The 16,488-nt window shown below is 51.6% G+C and overlaps 5 protein-coding genes across 5 annotated transcripts; 3 read left to right on the top strand and 2 right to left on the bottom strand.

Annotated features, from left to right (window-relative positions):
• The first annotated feature begins 678 nt into the window (after positions 1-678).
• Positions 679-3,189, top strand: HD553DRAFT_306270 (uncharacterized protein). The gene is made up of 11 exons (XM_046179254.1): positions 679-728; positions 793-888; positions 962-1,460; positions 1,533-1,543; positions 1,611-1,638; positions 1,706-1,810; positions 1,867-2,370; positions 2,431-2,493; positions 2,552-2,610; positions 2,673-2,726; positions 2,789-3,189. The coding sequence occupies exons 3-11, from the start codon at positions 969-971 to the stop codon at positions 3,075-3,077; spliced, it is 1,605 nt and encodes a 534-aa protein (XP_046038792.1). The 5' UTR covers positions 679-728; positions 793-888; positions 962-968; the 3' UTR covers positions 3,078-3,189.
• A 117-nt stretch (positions 3,190-3,306) lies between these two features.
• HD553DRAFT_174939 (uncharacterized protein) lies at positions 3,307-5,884 on the top strand. The gene is made up of 10 exons (XM_046176916.1): positions 3,307-3,629; positions 3,719-4,001; positions 4,071-4,081; positions 4,139-4,166; positions 4,232-4,336; positions 4,396-4,905; positions 4,969-5,031; positions 5,105-5,172; positions 5,236-5,292; positions 5,353-5,884. The coding sequence occupies exons 1-10, from the start codon at positions 3,565-3,567 to the stop codon at positions 5,561-5,563; spliced, it is 1,401 nt and encodes a 466-aa protein (XP_046038791.1). The 5' UTR covers positions 3,307-3,564; the 3' UTR covers positions 5,564-5,884.
• Positions 5,761-7,434, bottom strand: HD553DRAFT_327995 (peptidase M24, structural domain-containing protein; the record flags this gene model as incomplete). The annotated part of the gene is made up of 8 exons (XM_046181846.1): positions 5,761-5,842; positions 5,900-6,129; positions 6,193-6,371; positions 6,436-6,532; positions 6,599-6,747; positions 6,809-7,107; positions 7,195-7,306; positions 7,374-7,434. 8 exons carry the CDS (start codon positions 7,432-7,434, stop codon positions 5,761-5,763), a joined length of 1,209 nt encoding a protein of 402 aa, XP_046038790.1.
• Positions 7,435-8,059: 625 nt separating this feature from the next.
• On the bottom strand, positions 8,060-9,893 carry HD553DRAFT_268894 (nucleotide-sugar transporter-domain-containing protein; the record flags this gene model as incomplete). Its single annotated transcript, XM_046177596.1, has 2 exons — positions 8,060-9,764; positions 9,832-9,893. The coding sequence occupies 2 exons, from the start codon at positions 9,891-9,893 to the stop codon at positions 8,060-8,062; spliced, it is 1,767 nt and encodes a 588-aa protein (XP_046038789.1).
• Positions 9,894-14,379: 4,486 nt separating this feature from the next.
• Positions 14,380-16,415, top strand: HD553DRAFT_268826 (GRAM-domain-containing protein; the record flags this gene model as incomplete). The annotated part of the gene is made up of 6 exons (XM_046177593.1): positions 14,380-14,482; positions 14,551-14,654; positions 14,725-14,820; positions 14,883-15,231; positions 15,296-15,604; positions 15,667-16,415. 6 exons carry the CDS (start codon positions 14,380-14,382, stop codon positions 16,413-16,415), a joined length of 1,710 nt encoding a protein of 569 aa, XP_046038788.1.
• Between the last annotated feature and the right edge of the window lie 73 nt (positions 16,416-16,488).

The following is a 16,488-nucleotide window of genomic DNA, read 5'->3' as shown; positions in this document are numbered from 1 at the left end:
CAAGGAGGTTGTCGCGGTCGAGATAGTGGAATGTGAAATCGCATGAGGAAAATCGTTGCGAGATGCAAGAAGACGACCCCTCAACAGAACGAGAATCGTCATGCGACATGACAGGAAAACTCGTTAACAGAAAGAGAATCGTCGACTGGCGTCATTGACAACAAGCCGGGGCAGTTGTCGGCGTCGGGGTATCGAGCTGGCGCTATCAAGATTGCCTGAAGAACTCGGACAGGGTGTCGCAACCACATTCTACTGCATCGACTTAGTGATGATGGTTGTCTTCTTGCTGTCAAAATGACACCGCGCTTCATCTCTTCTTCGACCGATTCTTCGATGTTGATGGCTAAGTCGACTGATTGGCCGCTTGGGGTTTGTGGATTAGATTCGTAAAGAGGAGTATAATGGAGAGGCGAAAGATGATGGTACTACATTCAAATTGACAGGCTACTCAGAGTTCTTACAAGTGCACAGGTGATGGTTGCGAAGACTAGAGCTTTGGAGTCGATCCGTCCAAACGTCGTGAAATGAAGATGGTTGAGCATGAAACAGCAACGAGGACGCGCTTCGGTCGAATCGTCGGCTTAACATTTCGCTTCCGATGCTTCGTCATATCGCCAGTCCAGCTGTTGCCATACCTTCCGATCAATTCGATCAAACTGCATCTTTCCGCATCATCGACTCGCGACTCGTTCATTCCCTCTGCAGATGACTTCAAGCTTAGGATAAAGGTGTGCTCTTTGCTATCCATTCATTCTCCTCGTATACTTCGAACTCAGCTATATCCCTGGACAGCCGGACTTTGTTCGATAGTTAGACTAGCTACCTCGAAGCACAAAGCAGACCTCCTTTGGCGTCCTTTCGATCATCAAAGTACCAGCTACGTCAATTGTAAGCTGATTGCTCTGTGCCCCATAGTTCTCGATAGGCTAAGATCTTATTGTCGCGTTTGTGCCTGGATCAGCTTCGCCATGACGGCCAACAGCGAATCCGCATCTTCTCGTGTCGTCGGTGGGCGTACGCTTCGCAACGGGACCCGCAAGTCCTACGTTCCGCCTCCCATCGAGAGCTCTGACGATGAAGAAAGAGGAGATACTATCAACGTACAACCGGTCGTCACCTCGGGACCGAGCACAACAGTCAAAGTCAAGGTCGAAGACGTCGACGATCAGGAGCCGAAGCCCGGCCGTAAGCGGGAGAGATCGTCGTCTGAGACCGACGACTTCGAGCTGGACAAGAAGAAGCAGAAGCAGCGCAGAGGGAAGACTCAGGCACAGAAAGACCGAGCCAAAGCTGAAGCGAAGGTTAAGGCTGAAGAGAAGGCTCGGAAGGCAGAAGAGGAGAAGATATACAATGATAGGGTGAAGAAGGAGGCCAAGTGGAAGGCTGCGCAGGCGAAGAAAGAGCCCAAGATGCCTTGGAAGAAGGGACAAAAGATTCACTTGTTCGACCTGCCAGCAGAGGTGAGTCGTCATCATGGACTAGTCTCTCATGACTCTTTCACTCACGCCTCGCTCGCCCGTATGTCTGTATAGATCCTAGAACAGTAAGCATAAGACAGGGCGAGCGACGGGAGCATGAATTCAGCTGGATTGACGCGTTCTTAAAACTAGAATCCTATCGCTCGAGCAGGACCTATCAGTCAGTGCCCACCTGAATTTATGGGTCTCACTTGTCTTGTGACCCTCTAAACGTCGGTTTCTCCCAGATCAAGGACTACATGTGCATTTCGGCCACTTGCTGGTATCTCCGTTTACCTTTTCTGGATGATAGTCTTTGGCGCCAAATTTACCGATCTAGAAAGAAGACTCCAGTATGTAACCCAAGTCTCATACATCGAGAGTCTGGTGACTGACCGATTCTCGATAGAATCTCTCCGGAGTTGAAGACCGCGAGGGTATCATACCCACAGCGATCTCAAATCAATCAGGCGTGATGAAGATCGGCCCTACACAAACGCTCATCTCATGCACGGAAGCTTGCTACTTCGGTGAAGTCAGCTCAACACAAGGATCCCCCACCAAAGTCCTTCGAATTCTAGGTCATGGCATGTCCAAGCCTGTCATTAAACCTGAGCCGGAGAGAGCGATCGATCTGCTCAACCAATACAATCGCATATGCCAATACTCGCAATATAAGAAGCAACTCGCCAAACAGCGGTATTACCGCTATAAGACCGCCTCCACCGAGGAGATGCAAGAATGTCGAGAGGTACTGCACTGGTCGATAGCAAGATTGCCACTCAGTCGGACAGAGGCTGTCCACTTTGGCATAAAGACCGACTCTCTGCCATTCCACGCAAGGATCTGGGATTACGGGCCGTGGCAAACACTTGCGAGACGAGATACCAATTGGCCGATCATCCCCGCCAGCGTGAGTAGCAAGTAATCTCTCGATGTGACTGTCACACTGACTGTTGTTTTGCCTCTGCAGAAAGCCGTGGGAATTCATTGGCTGAGTCCGGAAGATCTGGAGACGGTTCCCAAGGTCCCGGATGTGAGTCTGTGTCGCTATAGAGTAGCCGATGACATCAGATCTGACAACGCTTTGTTAGAACTCTTCCCCCAGTCCTGAAAGTCTTCCCAAAGATACTGCAAGCAATGCTCATATTGGGTAAGACGACCTCCATGTCGCACCGTAACGATCGCGATTTTGCTAATTCGTCGCCCATACAGCTACCACTTTAAAGAGGATATTACACAACTGACCAAAAAGTTCAAACAATTGATGTGAGATCTGGCTCCGCCAAGAAGGTTGGAAAAATCGCTGACGATACGAGTTCTTCTGGCAGCGTGATTCGTAAAAAACGGCGGACCAAGGCGATGTCGTTGTTGAATGAAGAAACCCAAGTCATATTACAGCGGCAGGGCTTGTATAGATCGTGGTGTGATCTCTGCCAAGGCTTTCATGACTCTCGGAAGCCTTACAGACATAATTGGTTCTACACGCATAAGGAATACAGCTCGGCGGATCTAGATGAAATCAAACGGCGAATACGGGCTCTGAAGATCAAGGAAGTTGGGTGTGATTGCTTCGCATGCTGGCAGGAATACCAGTATGACTCGGATTTCGGATATTAGTTGAATCATTGACGGACCTTCTTTCATTATCAATAATGTTTACATTGCGGGTTGGACACAAGAAGTTTGCTTTTCCATGCCTTACCATGAACCATCATGTCGAGAACGCGAGACGCAGTACAATGAAACTTCAGATTTCGCTTCCGATGACGCGTTTATGGTTCATGAAGCCATGAGGAGTAGGCTGCTTGTCCACGCCCTATATAATCATCATTCGATCATTCGATCCCACTGAGCAAAGCCAAAACATCCTTCTCATGCTCGATTGGTTCTACTAGTTGAGTAATCAGTCAATCCAACCGACCTAAAGCAGCACACGGTCACGAAGGTTTCACAACGAAAGCGAGTCCCGTCTACGCATTCCTGGTGCAAGTACGCAAAGTACGCCGGGAGCCAGGGTGAGCCATCATCGGTGCTTCCGGCGCTGCCGGCGATCTCTGACTGTGTCTCTGGGAGGAAAGTACCGACATCCCAACCGAGCAATAAAATGACCGGTTCAGTCGCTTCCTCTTTGGCTACTGGCCGGCTGTTGAGAAGCGATAGGCGTAAAAGGTATGCGAAGCCAGATTCGCGCCATTCGGGCTGAGATAGAGGGGCACGACTCGTATTCTGACAGATCTTATCTATATCATTCACTAAAGTCAACATGCTCAGTTACACGAGGAAATTTTCCATCAGCTTCCAGATCACATCCCTGTGAAACGAAAACGGCCTTCCGCTGATGACCCTACCTTCGAACAAGATGGAGGACAGTCAAGCAAAAGCAAGACGCCGAACGACAGGAAGAAGCTTACCCCTGCCCAGAAATCGAATAACGCTCGGGTACGCAAGGAAGCCCGGCACCTCAAGAAAATACAGGAGAAGGAGACGAGTATGGCTTGGAAAGATGGCCAAGCCATTCATTTATTCGATCTGCCGCCTGAAGTATGTGCAGGATTTCTCAGCCAGGCCAAGGTCATTTGGGCTGACTCGGCAACGTTCACTTGACATCAGATTCTCGAGATGTGAGACCTTGGCAGCTTGGAATATCTTGGTATCTCGCTGACGTGTCCTAAATTCAGGATATTCTCCCTCGAACAAGACTTATCTGTGAGTCAAAGAAGACCTCACTCAGCCACAGCCCGGCTTTCCGGCTGATCATAGCTTTAATTCAGGTCAAGGACTATATGTGCCTGTCTGGAACCTGTTGGTACTTGAGGTATCCCTTCCTCGACGACCAATTGTGGCGGAGTATCTACAAGGCCAAGTATCCATATGAGGTAAAATGTTTGGACGTATGAGGCCGCCTGAGCTCTACTAATTGAGACAAGTCGAGCAGGCCATTGCGGACAGGGAACCGATCACCGCCACATGGCTAACAGAGTCATCAGGCCAGAGAGACGACGGGTACACCACTTTTCCCTTCGAGAGACGGTATCGCGGAACGATCAGGAAAAGCGAGGCGTGTCATTTTGATCTGGCGATCCGAGAGCAAGCACAAACCAGAGTGTTGAGATTAATCGGACATGGGCAAGAAAAGCCAGCGATCGAATCTGAAGCAATCCGAACTCAAGCCCTTCTGAACGATTACAACAAATTCTCTCAGCGTCAACTTTATAGTCGAGGGGAGCTTAGTCCCTCTTATTACAAGAACTTGAAGCCTACCAATAGGTCTCAGTGGGAGGAGGTTTTGACTTGGTTCGCATCTCGACTACCACTGAGTCGCACCGAAGCTGCGATCTTTGGGATTACCGGAACGGATCTTCCTCTCAAGACAAGAATATGGAAGTACGGCCCATGGCAAACCTTCTGTCTGCGATCGGTCAATTTCCCCTGTTACTCGAAAGCGGTGAGTTGTCTATGTGCGATTATTGACGAACAAGACTCAATGATCGCTGGAGGTACTATACAGGAGGCAATCAGATACTTCTGGTTAAGCCCGGAGGATTTGGAAACGATCACAGACATGAATCTGGTACTGTAGACGCTTCCGCGAATGATCAGGATTATGCGATTTTAGATTCTGACGATGGATTACCCTTGCGTAGAAGCTCCAGTCTTTGCCAACCGATGGAGTGTCAAATGTAGTACAGTCAACAAAGAAAGCGGCCACCCAGTGAGTCAAATTTAGAGTGAGAATCACTCACAGAGTGACATTGATTAACTCGGATTGGACCAGGATGTACTTGAAAGCAGACATCCGAGCTCTTTACGACAACCGTATGCCTGCAATCATGTTCGTGCAGGATCTATGCTCGACGCCAGACTCAGGACTGACACCTTGATTCGATCATAGCGAGAGTCGCAAGGCCCTTCGGCGCACCGCCATGGGATTGCAAGATCACATAAACGCTATCACGGAGAAAACGCAATCGTGTACTGAATGCTGGTCGCGACATACGAAAAAGTCACCCCGCAGCCACATCTGGTGGTTTGACTTTCCTGAACACACGCCGGAGGATACCCGTATATTGCGAAGACGTCTCCGAAAATTAGGATGGACTTAACACCTCCAAACGAGCCGGCTATGACGACTGTCGCCGAGAGATCTGTAGCCACCGCTTTTGGAGTTGGCATATCGAGAGCAGTGAAGAATGTACCATAACATATGAAGCGATGTGACCTTGCAGCGTCACAACCAGCATTGCAGATTGGCTTCCATGTAAAACAAGTAATATGTCTCGGTGGAAATACTGGAGCGAAGTTAGTAGTCACTTCCCCTCGATACAACCTCCTTACAAGTCGGCCTGAGCAAGATGGTATGTTCAAATTGAGCTGTCATGCACCTGATCATACAAGCAGTGTCAGCGTATATCTAAGCCGTTCACCGAGCTCGCGCTTACCCTGCCTGAGGGTCGACAAGAGGAGGATAGTCCATGACCAGGCCTTCCTTCACCAGAGTGTTCAATGCCAATAAGTAATTCTTCTCTCCCGCCCGGTCAAGATACCGGCGACAAAAAGGCAAGGTGCCGAAGTTTTTCTGAATCGATTTCAGTAGACTTCGGGCGGTCTGGTGGTGCAAGTTGTACTTTTCCGGAATTTGCTGGCTCAAGGCGTAATGCGAACATGCACCCTGCAATTAAAGCGGAAGCATGAGCTGCGACATCGCGAGATAGCGCCAACTACGAGCGCTCACTTGTTCAAAGACCCGCCCGACCCCGGTGCTTCCGAAAGTCTCGATGGCGTAATATTCGCCTTCTTCCATCTTGGTCTCATCCCGTGCGGAGCCGTGCATCTTGACGATGGGGACCGTCTTGCCTCCATGAATCACATATGGAGCGATAGAGTGGCCGTTCAGGTTTTGAATGGCCTTGACTGCAATAGATAGCGTGGGTTCAGTCACTTCCACAAGTCATCTAGATCGCGGCACCTGATTGACCTTGATGCTTCTTGCCGCCGATTTCAACCTCGTATGATTCCATAACCTCCTGGATCTGATCCCCGATATCACACAATCTGACGTCGATTCCGGCTTCCTGTGGTACAGTCGGAGCGCATAAGTCAACGAACGAACTCCTCAGCTCTGCTAGGGAAATACTGACTCGGATTCCAGTATTAGTAGCATCCTTAACAGCAGCCAACAAGGTATCCCACTCCGGGTCCGCAAAGTTCAGGGTAAAGGCCGAATCCACGATACGACCGTTGACATGCACGCCGAAGTCGACTTTCAGGATGTCTCCTTGCTTCAAATCTATACGGAGCAACAGGAATGTCAATGAGACGGCGGGTAAAAAGACATCGACGGTACTGACACTGCTTGTCTCCTGCGTTCGGGGTGTAATGAGCAGCTACTTCGTTCACGCTGAGACCGGTCGGAAACCCGACTCCGCTCTCCAGTCCGCTCTCCTCGACCAGCGCTCGCGTTCCGTCCTCGATCATCTCGGCGATCTCTGTCATGCTCATTCCCGGTTTGATGTTGTCTCGAGCGTACAGTCGAACTTGTCGGTGTACCTCGGCGGCTCGACGGATGTCACTGTAGGTGGTCTCGGGATCGGCATGTGCTGCCCTCTCTAGCTCCTTCTTCTCTGCTGAGGATATCCGAGAGGTAGTACTGCAATGTTATAGATCACAACATCAGATCCAAGTGATTATGTAGACTGGAAGGCGAATGGCAATGGCATGGATAGAGATGACGTACTCGTACTGGTACTCCACCTCTTCGCCGACCGGAAATATTCCATTGCGATAGATCTTGCTTAGCCCGACTCGTGGAGGTGCCGTCTGGGTGGCAGCAGCCTTCTTCTTCTTTGCTATTGATAAGACCGTCTAGAAATAAGTAAAACCAGGTGCGATGGCACCTAAGTGCGGCCCACTGACGCTTTTTCTTCTTCTTTTTCTTCTTTGCATCTGCAGATCGATTTATGAGCTCCCCACACATCTTGTATGGCCCCTCCACATGATACTCACCCCCACTTGCCCCATCTCCACCTTCCTGCTTTTCATCTTCGTCGTCATCTGAATCTTCATCGGGTTCCTGCTCTGCGTTCTGTCGACCTCCATCGACGGGGATAGCCGGTGTCCCTGAAAGCTCCAGCTTTTTCAGGTCGTCAGCGACATCGGTCGCTGTTGCGTCCTTGGCTGACAATGTCATCCTGTGCAGCTAACGTGATCAAGATTTGCTCGGAAGGTCAATAGGTATCGATGTGTGTGTGTGTGTGGAGATCCGAGATGTGACAAGCAAATGGTCGCCCATTGATGCATGATCCATGATCTCGAGGCGGAACCTTTCCTTTGATCTCCGTCGTTTGGTAAAATCAGATTCACGTGACCGTTCAATCACTTCACCCGTCGTATTCGATTCGGGCTCGTCCATGTCGATTGCATGAAGATGGAAGGGTATATTACAAGATGATGTTCGTGCCGAAATGCTCAGGCACAATGTGTGAATGAAAACGAAATGAAAAGTCTGCTGCAATTATTATAGGTGGTATGAGGTGCTCGCGTGAGCGGCATGTGTATGTGAGAGATGGTGCATCCGGCCGTCGATCTCGGCAGACACCGTTTCACCTGGTCTTGATTTCGACATCGGTGTTGACTTCCAGCACTGGACGGTGGCGACCAGACTGCTTGCGATCTCTTGCACTCGTGGGGCTGGTTGATGGTGTGAAGGACTGGAGCGATCCGAAGCCTGGACTCGTTTCGGAGCCAGACACGGAGCGTATGCTGTAATTTGAATTTGCTCGAGACAGCGGCTGAAGAGGCGGGGGCCTGTTGGTACCGAGCGCGGTGAGATTCTGAGTCGAGCCATAGGGCGACAGAACGTTGGGTGTGGCGTGCGCGGTGAGATACGGTGTAGTCGTGCGGGACTGTCCGTTGAATTGCGAAGGTGTAGGCGCCCGACTCAGGCTTTGTCCCAAGCCCAGCAAAGAAACCATTGAAGATGATCTCGAAGGTTTGGGAGTCTCTCCGATGATGGGAGCATTCGCGGGGATCGGACTGCCGGGAACAGCGACCGATGTCCTGCTTCGGCTCGATGATGGGTCAACTTTGCCTCCAGTCGCTTCGGCAATTTTGTGGGCTAGGCCTGCAACGAGCGGGTTGGGCTTGTTGGTCGCTGGCTGATTGTACATGAAGGTTGCCGAGAGCACGATCGAGCTTCCCATGACGAAAGCCGGCGTGATGTGATAATTGAAGAGGAATACCGACGCCATCGAGGATAGGATGATACTGAGCGAGGTGGCGAATCCCTTGAGAATGTTGTCCGAGTACTTGATCACGAGTGCGGTGATCAAACCGCCGAGGACTTGAGTAACCACCGTACCCCACGCCCAAGCACTGAAATTCTTGAACGGCTCGAGCAAGATCCCTGTGAGACCTCCGCCAGAGTTGCTCGTCGCCGAGCCCAGAAGGATGGGAAGAAGAGCAGGGACGAGAGAAAACAGCGACAACTGCGCGTTCCTGACCCAAAGGTCGGCCTTCGAGCCTTTGAGCACCATCTCGAAGTAAACTCCAGCGAGTCCCGAGGTGACACAGGCCGCGCACACGGCGACGAATCCCTTGAAAGGACTCATCTCGTGCACGGCTCCGCTGACCGCGGCAACGATATCGGACTCGGCTGCAAGCTCTTCGACCTTCTTGACGATGCTCGAGGCATGCGACGAGCCGGCACCAGATCCGGTCTGGATCTGAACGATACCGACACCCGCAGCGAGCAGGAGAAGTGCAAGCCATTTCGAGGTGCTCAACCGTTTACCGAGCATGAAGACACTGAAGAACGCCGTCGTCAAGATCTTCATCTGGTAAGTGACTTGAAAGGTCGCGACGTCCAGATTGGAAGCCGCCGTGTATTGCAGGTTGTTCTGGATGACGTAGAGGATAGCAGGAATGGACAGCTTCCAGCAATCCGGCGAGAAGATCTCCCTAGACAACCTCTTCCATCTATCCGCTCTAAAGTAGGCCGAGACGAAGTTTCGAGCGACCTCGGCTTTCCCTGTCCGAGGCGAGCTCAGCATTGACCCCTGATGATGGTCCGACATGTTTGGCGTCCCGGTACGGCTTTTGACGACTGGGCTTCGCAAGTGAGACTCTTCCTTTGTCATCTCGTTGTCGATCCTTTTGAGCGCAGTCATTAGACTGATAGATCCTTTGAGCAACTCGTTCAAGAGGACGGCCGATGCAGCAGAATATGATCGAGATGGCGAGGTGGAGATGCGCGAATAATGCATGATGATGGTGAGGAATGCGTTTTGTAGTGCCAATGTTGTGAGACTACACAGAAAGAGGGTTCGTCAGATAAGCTATCGAACGGTCGCTTTCGAACCCGGACACGACTGACGAGATCCACTTGATATCGACGCCCAGGATTTTCAGTGGTCCTGCAGCCTGTCCTGTAGACATGACCGACTCCTTGCCATTATCGCTTGACAACGCCCCTTCCCCCAAGGCAGAGGTTGGACTTCTTGCCGATACGTGCCCGTTCATGTAGCCATAGTTTTCCACAGCTTTCATGAGGCCAGGCTCGACAGAAGGATATCGCGATTGTGATGTGTAGTCGTTCGGGCTGACGATAGTGGGGAAGATCGAAGATTGTTGAATGACCGGTGTTTCGTTACTAGATCGACCGGAAGAGGAGGGCTCGTAGTCTTCCGTCAACCCTGGAAAGGTAGGCGAGTTGTACGAGGCGGTCGCCGCAGTGTGGTATGGGTTGTGGTGATGGTGTGATGTATAATGGGATCGGCTCGGATTGACCGGATGACCGTTGACATCCATGGAGCCGGAGAAGCTAAACGTCATGTTTGTCACCGGGCTCGAGGTAGCTGTGGCCGATGTCGTAGCAAAGGATTGATCTCGATCGCGGACATCGTTGATATTGTTGTTGTGGTTGGTAAACGTGGAGAACGAGTTGGAATGTGACCGCGGATGAGGGATGGTCGTTATCGAGCTCGAGGACGATGAATGAGAGATGGTATGTGGGTGAGAGAATGAGTTACGAATAGGACTGGACGGCGAGGTCGCTCTGTTAGGCAAACGAAGAAGCAGGACGTTATGAGCTGCGCATTCCCCTCCCCTCGTACTTTGTCACGTCCCGGACACTCACTTGGATAACCGCCTCTTTGGCTTGGTCAACGGCCCCGTCGAGCTCATTTTCTCTAGCCTTTCTCTGAGTTCGATGTCTAGGGGTTCTGTCGTCGATTTGACAAGCTTTCGACTGGCGTCTGGTTTGTTGATGACGGCCGGTACGGTGCTCGTTGTCGACCGAGAGGTGTTGACCATTCCCCACCTGGGCCGTTCGTGAAGTGATAGAGGTTGCACCAACGAGATAGGGACGGACAAGAGGTAGAGCTGTGATCGCTGTGATCGAGATTGAAAATGGCGAAATGGTGAATGTTTCGAATGTGACGGGAATGTTGATGTGGGAGGGTCCCTCGTTTCGTTTGGGAGCTCCAGATCATATGCTGCGTCTCGTCTGTTCCCCCGCTCGCTCGCTCGCTCGCTCGCTTCCTCGTGGGTTTTGCGCGAAATTGAGCAGCGGAACCTCTCTGAGCTGATTTGCCAGGGGCCAGGGGGTTGATGAAGAGAGCAAGGTATGATTTGGTTTCGAATGCAGACGATCCAAGTATTACTCGATGGATAACATTGTCCTGAAGCTACAGGCCTACATGAATGCTCTGCGAGTTGCAAATGCTCGAAATCCCCCTCCATCCACCACATTCCACTTTGAGACGAACATCGCCCGCTCCATCAACGACGAGGTTGCTGCGGAAACTCTGGCGCGCGACCGAGAGGACTCTGCGGCAAAAAATCCGCGTAGCCTACCGTAACGTCAGCACTTGTTACACAGCCGATAATTTTGTCTTGAGCAGATCGTCAGACGAGAAACACCTGCAGCCTCCATGAGGTTTGCTACCAGCTAACAATCTTCTTGCTTGAGCTTCTCAGCTACTGATCTGGCTTTGATCGCTTTGACCTCCTCCGTGTGTTTTGATGTTGTCGAGGTCGAAATGGGATTGGGTCCGAAACCACGCCCCGCGAAAGCTCCTCCCTCTGCTGCGCGCCCCTACAAAGCCACTCCACGAGGTGCCTGGAAATGGAAAGAGACCCGCTCTTCCAAGTTTCTGGTCGCTCGCGATCGGATCTTTGGGTTTCACGAGAGCAAATCACAGGCTGACTGGTGATGGTGATTCTGTACGTTGTAGATGCTATTACAGATATTACAGTGCATATTACCGGAAAGGGCACTCACGGCTCGCTGCAAAGATCCGGTTATCTGGAACTGCCAGAGATCGAGATGATTCTGAACGGTGATATCTGCTCGTTCCCTTGCCTCGCATAACAACTTGATCTTCGGAAACCGATGAATTAATCACCTGTTTAGCCAACACTGTACGGCGCGACAAAGTAAGCTATGTCTCTAGGCAAATCGGACTGTCGTATGAGAATAAGGATTGCTAAACAGGGTCACAAAACAGACGGAAATCCGTCCTTCATGACGCCCGAAACGAGCATTCGAAGATACTGAGGCAGATCGAGTTTATCTCAAATGCAATTAGCGAACCTTGATATGATTATCGTGGAGTACAATATGGTCAACATGAGAATAATCAAGTCAGAAAGCTTTCAAGAGGGTTGTACGAGAGCTATCTGTGAGCAATGTCGAACGTGGCGGCTTTGCTATGGCACTTCTGTTTTCAGACAATGGTACAATTTTGGTCGCGGACAAGATTCTTTCCCTCAGCAATATGGCAGTATCCTGAAGCTAATCGGCAATGTAATTCGAGGGTATCTGTTCTTTGAGCGAGTCACCCAGAGCGGCCGTGAGATAGCAAGACATACAGCAGTATATCGCGTTAAACGCCATCCCTGTGCGCGGTCTTCCGTGAGGATGGCGTCGGTTCTGATTTGCCGAATGGCGCTCGTCATGTAGGAATTGCGCAGAGGAACCTCTGGAACACGCTCGTGACGATCACTGCCAAGTGGCAGTCTTGCGTATGATCCCGATCGACAAAGCTCGTGTCATCCCGTAATGTATACGGGTGGTTCTTTATTATTCACGCCGTTTCATTCGAATCGGCTCCGCTTCATTCATGATGATTCCGATTGCATCGACTTGCTAACATTACCGGACCCTCGAACTTCTAGACGCGCCCATATCGGGGCACGAGATGTTGCAGCGTCGCTATCGAGCTGTCGAAGCATGAAGCAGGCGCAGAGTCGAGCTCAACCGTTTGTTTTAGCTAGATACACGTCGCCCTGCGGACTCGATGTCCTGGAGATCACAAACAGTCGAATGTCCGGATGCTCACGCGTCATCGATCGTCGTCGTCGTCGTCATCATCAAAGGTGAGAGAGAGAGAGGGCGAGGGCGGCCTTGTTCTCGCACACAAACTTCCGTAGCTCTTGGTGCGGATCAAAGGTAGTCCATCGTCGACGTCGACAGCGTTGCTCTATCCATCTTCCTTGTACATTCGTATCGACGACCATCGAGTTTGCAGGCCCGCAAATCGCTAGAAATCAATAGCCCAATCGATCTGTTGTCTTCTCGGATAGCTTCGACCCGTTCGCTCTCCCCTCGCAGTAACTTGCGTCGTCACGAAGCTCCGGAACCCGTCGGCTCTCCTCTTGGCGAGCTCGAGATCGGCAGACATCCAACATGGCACCGTTCAAGTTGTCCAACTTGTTGCATCATAACAAGCAAGATTCCGAGAGACGCTCCTCGACCAGTACTACCCATTCCACTCGTTCGCCGTCTCCAGGTCCCAACTCGAATGACGTACCCTTGGACCCGTCAACATCGTCAATCAATGATACGATAGTTGCTGATCAATCGGGACAGCCTCGAGCGTCTCCCGCAGACGTATATAAGCATCAGGTTGTTTCTCAACAGATTCAACAGAATCAAGCTGTTCCGCAGACATACGCCGGTCTTCCCACCACCCAAAGGCAGGGTGCTACATCCAGCTCGGGCATCGGCTATCAGCTATCGAACAACCCAGACGACGGAATGAGGATCAACACGTCCAACATTGCAAGCATTGATGATAGCCAGAGTCCCACACCTACGCAAGCCAACACGATTATTTCTGGGCTGGCGCCTCCAATTCCCGTCGTACCTGTCGAAAGCAACGGGACCCCGCGACCGCGATCTCCTTCGATCATCATTTCGCCTGCCCAACAGTCTCAGACGGTGATCGTCGATCCCAATCAGACTGTTCCTCAAGCTCAGAGCTCGGCAGCTTCGGTCGCATCTTCTACTACCCTTCATCCCGCCCCATCTTCCATCTTGAACCTGACAACCCCGCTTCAGCCTGTCGCATCTGCAGACGACGTCCTCCTGAAGAACCACCCGGAGACCACCGCCGCGCGAAAGCTGAGCAACGCATCTCGAACGGGCAACATGACGTCCAGCCAGAGCATGATGGGCTTGCCTTCCTCTGCTGATTCAACCTCTCATCCTCGCGTCACCTTGGTTCCTCCTCATTCGCCTACGACCCATGCCGCGGCTCACAGTCCAGCCGAGATCATGAACAAGGTCAAGGAGAAGGTCAAGAAACGACGCGGCAGTCGGAGTTCTCGTCGAAGCGTCATCTCGGGTACAGATGGAACTCTTGTGGGAGAGGACGAGGACGAGGCTCATCATCGCGGCAAGCGAGAGAGGCTGAAGAATCGTCTCCGAGGACTGTCCGATGCCTCGTCTGGCAAGAGGCATTCCTCGTTACTAGCGGATGACAGGTCCAGCCGGCTGAGCGATCAGGAATCCGATACCACCGAAGACGATTCGTCGGATGACGGTCGTCACCGTCATCGACGCAGTGGCACGGTGTATAGCGACGATGACGATGAGAGTGATGCCGAAGTTGGGACTTTGAGAAGCTCGGTCAGCCGGATGAGCTTGCCTGTCACGGGATTCGCCGTGGCCAGCAACAAGAGGAACCAGGAGTTCCATGCTCTGTTCAATCAGATTGATGAAGGAGATTACCTGATCGAAGGTGTGCTTTGTCTCCTTCACGTTGACCAGAGTGTCGTCGACTGATGTTGTTGTCTGGCTCGCATACAGATTACGGATGCGCCCTTCAGAAGGATATTCTTGTACACGGTCGAATCTACGTATCTGAACACCACCTTTCTTTCCACTCGAACATCCTCGGATGGATAACCGATGTAAGTCTGCTGTCGCCAGTCAATGATATGCTAGTTGGACCGGTTCTGACAAGATGTTCCCTCCGAATAGCTGGTCATCGCCTTTGCGGACATCACCGCGATCGAAAAGAAGATGACTGCCTTCGTCATTCCAAACGGTATATCGATCACGACTCGTCAGGGCAAGGTGAGCACTAGTGAATCAGTTCATAAAGTCACCCAACTCAGTGTCTTCCTGTTTTGTCTTAGCAATACGTGTTTGCATCATTCATCGCACGCGACTCCACCTTCGACGTCTTTATCAATGTATGGCGACAAGCGCATTCTAGAAGCCCTAGCGTCTACGGCGGCGATGATGAGATTACGGAATCTCCCGTCGGCATGGTCAACGACGGCAAAACGGGCGCCGCTGCAGCTTCGAACGCCAAACCCAAGTCTACACAAGGTCCTACTAAATGCGCCTGCGGTGAAAAGGGGGAACATTACGCCGAGAAGGCCATGGAAGCCGTATTCCCGAGTACCCCGGAGAGCATATACAACTTGATGTTCCCGAGTCAATTCATCCGAGAATTCATGTCGGAAAATCAAAAATTGACCGGTACGTTGGTGGTTGCTTGGCATCGCATATCACGATCGAAGCTGACAAATTGCTTCTGTGACAGACATTCAAATGTCCGACTGGACGCCCAGAGAACCTGGCTCAAAGTTGCTAAAACGCCACTTTAGCTACATCAAACCGTTGAATGGCGGCATCGGACCGAAGCAGACAAAGTGCGAAATCACCGACGAGCTTGACCATATGGAGCCCGACAAGTACATCTCGATGTTGACCACCACGAAGACGCCCGATGTGCCTAGTGGGAACGTGTTCAGCGTTAGGACTTGTACGTGCCTCGTATGGGCGAGCCCGAGGTCGACCAAAGTCGTCGTGACCACCAAGGTCGAATGGACCGGGAGAAGCTTTATCAAAGGTGAGCCGTTATGATGAGCATTGGAGGACGAACGATTGTACTGATCAATGTCGGACCTACAGGGATCATCGAAAAGTCGGCAGTCGATGGACAAAAGACTTATCATCGCGACTTGGAGACTGCCATGCGACAGTACATCAAGGAACACGCTACCGAATTCCAGGTCGAAGGCGATGATGACGAAGCAGTAGCGGCCGATACTGTGGTGGAGCCAGTCACAACGGAAGTTGTGCTCGAAGAAAAGGTCGTGGTCGACCAACCCGGACGGCGAAACCGGGAGCACGACGCGAATGCCTTTCAAGCCGCTTTCGATTCGGTTGTCGATGGCATCCAGAGCCTTTGCGGAGGGATCTTCGGAATTGGCAAGATGGCCGTCGATGTCCTTCGAGATATGCCTTTGAGTTCCGAGGTCTTGGTCGCCCTGCTCGTCGTTGCGCTATTGGCCAGCAATATCTGGACCTATACGTCGCTCAAGCAGACCAAGAACATGGTCAAGTATGACGAGAGACGGGCGAAGCGGGAAGCAAGACTCGGAACGCCGTCGAGTCGTTCCGCTTCACTACAACGCGAACAGATAACCGCGGCCGTCAAGGCCTACTTCGAGGGACATCCGCAGGGCTTCGAAGTCGTCGAACCACTCGAGGACCTCGACGCTGAGGTACAAGACTTGATGGCGCGTTTGAGCCAGATCGAAGAGAGGGTCGGCTCAGCTCGGTTGCACTTGATGCAAGGGCAACTCCTCAAAACAGCTGTCGGGGATCCGATCACGACAGAGTCAGAGGTCACGACCACCACATATGATCTTGATTGATGACGAAACGACATTCTTGTATTACATTGGCGAGACATTGATACATTTCGATATGACATACGATCGAAGACTG

The sequence above is a fragment of the Filobasidium floriforme genome, assembly GCF_021052385.1.
Source record: "Filobasidium floriforme strain CBS 6241 chromosome Unknown HD553scaffold_4, whole genome shotgun sequence".
Classification (NCBI taxonomy): Eukaryota; Fungi; Basidiomycota; class Tremellomycetes; order Filobasidiales; family Filobasidiaceae; genus Filobasidium; species Filobasidium floriforme.
The sequence above is the reverse complement of the archived record's forward strand: the minus strand, read 5'-3'. Positions and strand labels throughout refer to the sequence as shown.

Bases quoted from the DNA above. Each gene is read 5' to 3' on its own strand.
- HD553DRAFT_306270 (XM_046179254.1), top strand. From the start codon at position 969: ATGACGGCCAACAGCGAATCCGCATCTTCTCGTGTCGTCGGTGGGCGT. The intron at 2,494-2,551 runs GTGAGTCTGTGT...ACGCTTTGTTAG, and splicing joins CGGTTCCCAAGGTCCCGGAT to AACTCTTCCCCCAGTCCTGA. The intron at 2,727-2,788 runs GTGAGATCTGGC...TTCTTCTGGCAG, and splicing joins AAAAAGTTCAAACAATTGAT to CGTGATTCGTAAAAAACGGC.
- HD553DRAFT_174939 (XM_046176916.1), top strand. From the start codon at position 3,565: ATGACCGGTTCAGTCGCTTCCTCTTTGGCTACTGGCCGGCTGTTGAGA. The intron at 3,630-3,718 runs GTATGCGAAGCC...CATTCACTAAAG, and splicing joins AGAAGCGATAGGCGTAAAAG to TCAACATGCTCAGTTACACG. The intron at 4,337-4,395 runs GTAAAATGTTTG...CAAGTCGAGCAG, and splicing joins AGGCCAAGTATCCATATGAG to GCCATTGCGGACAGGGAACC.